Genomic DNA, 5002 nt, shown 5'->3' with positions numbered 1-5002 from the left:
CCCCAACTTCAACAGATTTACCAGCTGGAGGCAGCTGTGTCAGCTGCCTGTTTAGTCTATGGGTGAATCACCAAATCTTTTCCAAATCTTTTTCTGAATCGATTCAGATGCTTCAAATCGATTCAGAGTTTTTAACTGGTCTCCTGATTCAATTCAGATTCAGAGATTCAGTCCCCAAAAGAGGGTGAATTTCCTCCAAATTGAATCAGCTACCAAAGCTTCGCACAGCCCTAACAGATACATATAGAGTGAATGAAAGAAAAAATCCACAGACTGTCAAGAAGTGGAAGAAGAAGTAGTAAATAAGGGAAAACATTAATGAAAGAATAAACCATGTCCTCTATTATTTTGGGGTGCTCATTCTAGCTTTTGGGGACTCTCTTATCTCATGATAAATCCAGGCTGCCCCTTAGCTATGTAAAAAGTCCACCTTTGCATGATTTTAAATGTAATCACTGTTGAAAGAAACCCTGGTATTAATTTGGAAAAGAGGAAATTATAAGGGAAGTTTGATAACCAACCCAGTATGATTTGCCCAACTCCTCCCTCTGCCACCACAATACACAAAGGTAGCTAGTTAAAGCTCACCCATGAGGCAATATCTGTGGCTTTCGAAATGCAGGCTTCTTCCTCTGAGTAGCACCTTTATGACTGATAAGGGGTAGCACCCAGTTGTACTACCTCATAGAAAGAGCAGACACTGAGGTGGTTTCACACATTCAATTTATCACTTACTAAGTACAGTCAAAATGAAAGCAAACTTATGTTCAAGCAGTTTAGCATGTGTTAAGTGTTCTGGCATTGCGAAGTTGCTCCATTTCAGGTTAGGGTCATCTCCTAACACCCCCTAACTTTAATAAGTCCCTGCATTCCCATGATTTCCACTTGTTGCAAGTGAATATGTGGCACCATCCTAACAGGAACTCAACTGACTTCGTCTTCCATACCAGCTCAGCAACTCAACTGGGTTGATTAGCACATGAGACAAAAAATCCCTCCCAGGCCAAGGCTACTAGTCCTTGTGATGTTACAGATTACACAGTACACCATACTGAAGGCACTTAACACAACAGCATCCACACTGCCACTCTCATGGACCCAGAGGAACAGACTTCCACCTTCAGCTTCCTCTGTGCAAAAATTAAGTTTATTTTCTATCTATGGGGACTTTTTACCATCTTTAATTTGTCCTGAGCCTGAGGAAAGGTGCTCAAAAGCTTTCAGAAAAAGATCATTTTTTTTTGCAATTTCTTAGTTGGTTTAATACAAGGTATCATCTCTGAATCAAGTTCTAGAGTTTTGCATTCCACACACTGAAGCTTGTTAGCTCGTGCAAAGTTATGTGACTTCAGATGAGGTTAACTGTGGGCTCTGCTACCTAGCTTTTGTTAGGGTAACTTTCAATCTGCCTCCCAGAGTTAAAACTATCAATTTGCAGTCCTCCAGCATCCCCGGATGCAACCCTCCTAATCACTCCTGCTTCCCAGAGAAGGGTTAGAGCCCAAATATCCAGGCGCTTAGCTATGTCCCTGCTCACCAACAGTATTAACCTTTAACATACAACTGCTCACAGCATATTCTAACTTTAATACTGATTAACATTTCACAGATTTAGTGTTGTCTAAGTGTAATGTGCATCTTCAACCTTAACTTGCTACCTGCCTACTCCCCACACAATGGCATGAAGCAGGGGATAGCAGCCTACCTCACTGTTCAGGGTGTGTTGGTGCAGGTGATCAGAGGGGTATAAGGAAGTCCAACTTATGATTTTGAGCTGGTCAGAAAACTTTGAAAACAGTTTTTGAGCAGAAAATGCTGTTCCATCAAAATAAATAGATGTGAACATTTTGAATCAGGACTACCAATTACAGCTTAAAAAAGAGAAACTTGAGCATCCCTAGATGTCATCCAAAATGGCTTTGGATGTGGTACACATCCCGGTACTCAGTGGCTGTTTTTCCATTGGCTTCAGTGAGCTTCAGTTGGGGGGGAGTCAACATTTGAAATTTAAATTATTTTTGTCTTTGAACGTTTGAAATGTTACATGCTCAGTTCAGTATGTCCAGTTCCCTGTTGAACATTTCTAAATTTTTGTGTATCTCTATTTTTCCTTCCCCTTCAAGGAACTACCATCACCCTTTATATTAAGTTTCCATGTATAAATAGTTTCTGGAGTTACTAAATGATTAACAGATCATTAACCTGGGGGAGGGAAGTGGGGGGGTCACTCCATCCTGTGTAACCTGTGTGTTGCTTTTAAGTCAGTTGTTTGTGTTGGGAGGGATGACATAGCTGTTGTGCTGAGGAGCTTGATAAGCTGGGGGAAGGTGGTGGGTAGAGATCGTTCTTGTTCACAGGAAGTGTAACCATTACTGATAACAAAGTAGAGGGAGCTCAGCATAGAGGGGAAGTGAGCTGCACCCTTTGAATGCGTAACAACAATGCGATTCAAGCAGCAAACTAGAATGGGAAGTCAAAACACACACTGAAGTGCCACCACCCTACCCCCTCCCAGGCTGACCAGTAGATTAGATGCCACAGTGTCTTACTGCATCTAGAGCAACCCACAGAAGCCCCATTCTGTAGCTTCCCAAAAAGTGTACAGTGTAGGTAATTTTAGACCATATATATTCCTCCTTGATGCCGAGTTAGCTGTGTGCCAAGCCTCCCCTTTGGCATAACTCAGGAACACTCGAAAACTGCTCTAAATTGTGACACTGACCAGTATCTACAGCAGCCGAGGTCCAGCAGAGCATGGGAAATATCCTGAACTCATTTTGCTTCTTCCCTCTACGCTACAATTAGCCTCCCATGGCACCTAAACCAGCTAGTGGGCATCACTACAAAGCCATAATATTCAAAGCAAAACCATGTACAGTGCCTAGTAGAAGTTTGAGACATCACAAGGTACTTTTTGCCATATATACTGGTTACGGGCATACATACCTCCTCTATAACTTTAGCATTTTCACAACAATATTCAATGCACATTTCACAATCTCTAACCAGTTGATCCATAGTTATACTGAATGCATGCATGATTCACAACATTGGCTGCACTAGCAAAGTCTCATACATTAGTTGCAGAGGAAAAACAGGAAGTAAAGTGAATTTCCATCAGTTCCGACAGAGTCAATAATTTTTAAAAAAGGTTAAGAAAACCACCAGAACAGTAGACTTCTTTTTTTCCCTGCTCTTGTCTATCACTCTTAAATCATTGGCCTCCCCCTCTCTTGGGAATAGAGAAAAGTCAACAGTTTGGGAACTCTTTGATCTGCAATATTTTACAGCTTTCCTATCTCACTCTGTATTTTGTAACTTACCACATGGTAGATTCCCAGAGCAACTGTTGCAGTCTTGATGTTGAAACAGCAACATTTTGGGGTCTCCGGAGATATTTGAGGAGACATTTTTGATCTGTTGAGACCGTTGTTGAGCTTGTGCTTTTGAATCCGAGACAACTGCACTGAACAAAGCAAGCTGTTCGCTGTACTCAACTTCCTTCCTGATCTTTAAATGTGTCAAGTCATGTCCAAAGTCACGTGAGGGTGTTGAGTTCTTGCAAGTAATGTTTGTTTTAGCAAATCTTTAACTATTGCACTGTCCTAGATGGCAAGTGTGTTTATAAAAACTGCTTTTTGAAGACAGTCTTCTTCGTATAGATGGTATGATTTGGTTGTGTTGTGACCTTATAAATATGAAGCCAAAGACATACAAAAACAAAAGCAAGGGGCAATATTATGAAGCTAACCCTAGCCCCCTAAATGTATAGTTCAGCACAAAAATTAGCAGCCTAATTCTCAAAGGTGCTGAGAACTGCTAAAAGTTTGCTGAAGCCATTGGAGCTGCAGTGTGCCAAGCACCTTTGAAAAATACTGTTCTGTAACAGTAATATAGACTTGGGAGCCTGATTTGACTGCCCACATTTGCAATGTATAGCCTCAAGTTTAGAAATTACAGGCAATTCCTTTTACAACAGCCTTGAAGGTTAAAAAAAAAAAAAAAAAAGGAGAAAAATGTAATTCATTTCACCCACAAAATTTCACATGTAAAAGTATATGAACTTTTTCGTATACAGATCAGATCAGCATTCAGATACACAGAACTAAAGTTATTCCCAAGTCAGTCCACACACACCGTATTACTGAGCAGTATGGCATCTACACATTCATTACTGCGCAGTAACTAATCAGGTGTAAATCTGATACTTGCATGATGCTCAAGTCAGCATAAGGTCGCCATATTAACTGCGCAGTACAGGCATGCACATGTAGATGCACGCCTGTATTGCACAGTAATTGTACATGTGCAGACACACCCACAATTAACCAATTTGCACTGCAAGCACATTATAGTTTACTGTATTATTTTTCTTGGAAAATTGATCCTTTGAGATGCATTGCATCTGGGAACAGTTGTTTTCTACTTGACCTAACATATATGTAGCACAATGCGTGCAGATACTTTAGTAGTGAGCATTTTATATGTGCTACATGAAATTACTCTTAATAGGCATGATCCTCAATGCCATATAGTTTTTAGGGCAAGCCCATGGCTTTCTGACTATCCTGGGAGGCAGGGTGAGAAAGGGCAGTGTTCCGTCAAGTTGTCTTAGATCAGCTGGGTTAAAGCAAACTGGCAGTAAATCAGCCATAAATCCATCTCTCCATGTGGGAATCTTTGCATTGGTAAAAGACATTGCAGGGCAGATCACACTTGCTTGGGACTTTCCATGGCTAGGAGGAGCCATGGTCAATATAGTTCCATGGTGTTGCCAAGTCTTAGGATTTTATCAGCCTCACAATATTTGCCTAATTCATTAAAGCCCCATCTGTGGGAGTTGTAAGATTTCAACAGACTCTCAACTTCCTCTTCCCTTTTTTTAATTTTTAAGTAAGGACGTTCTAAATTTCCAGGCCTCCTGACTGTGGAGTAAAGTGTAAAAACTAGAGCTGAGTGTGACCAAGAGCCATTAAAAAAAATAAAAGACAAAGTCAGTGTG

General features: G+C 40.8%; 1 protein-coding gene across 1 annotated transcript in view; it reads right to left on the bottom strand.

The window, feature by feature from the left end:
• The window catches only part of LAPTM5 (lysosomal protein transmembrane 5), a 33964-nt gene extending 30457 nt beyond the window's left edge, over nt 1-3507 (bottom strand). The window contains exon 1 of the mRNA XM_006021890.3: nt 3324-3507. Coding sequence (XP_006021952.2) covers nt 3324-3410 — 87 coding nt within the window. The 5' untranslated portion in view covers nt 3411-3507. The remainder of the gene's footprint in view (nt 1-3323) is intronic.
• Nucleotides 3508-5002: the final 1495 nt, after the last annotated feature.

This window comes from Alligator sinensis, unplaced genomic scaffold (genome assembly GCF_000455745.1).
Source record: "Alligator sinensis unplaced genomic scaffold, ASM45574v1 scaffold883_1, whole genome shotgun sequence".
In the NCBI taxonomy this organism is placed as follows: domain Eukaryota; kingdom Metazoa; phylum Chordata; order Crocodylia; family Alligatoridae; genus Alligator; species Alligator sinensis.
The sequence above is the reverse complement of the archived record's forward strand: the minus strand, read 5'-3'. Positions and strand labels throughout refer to the sequence as shown.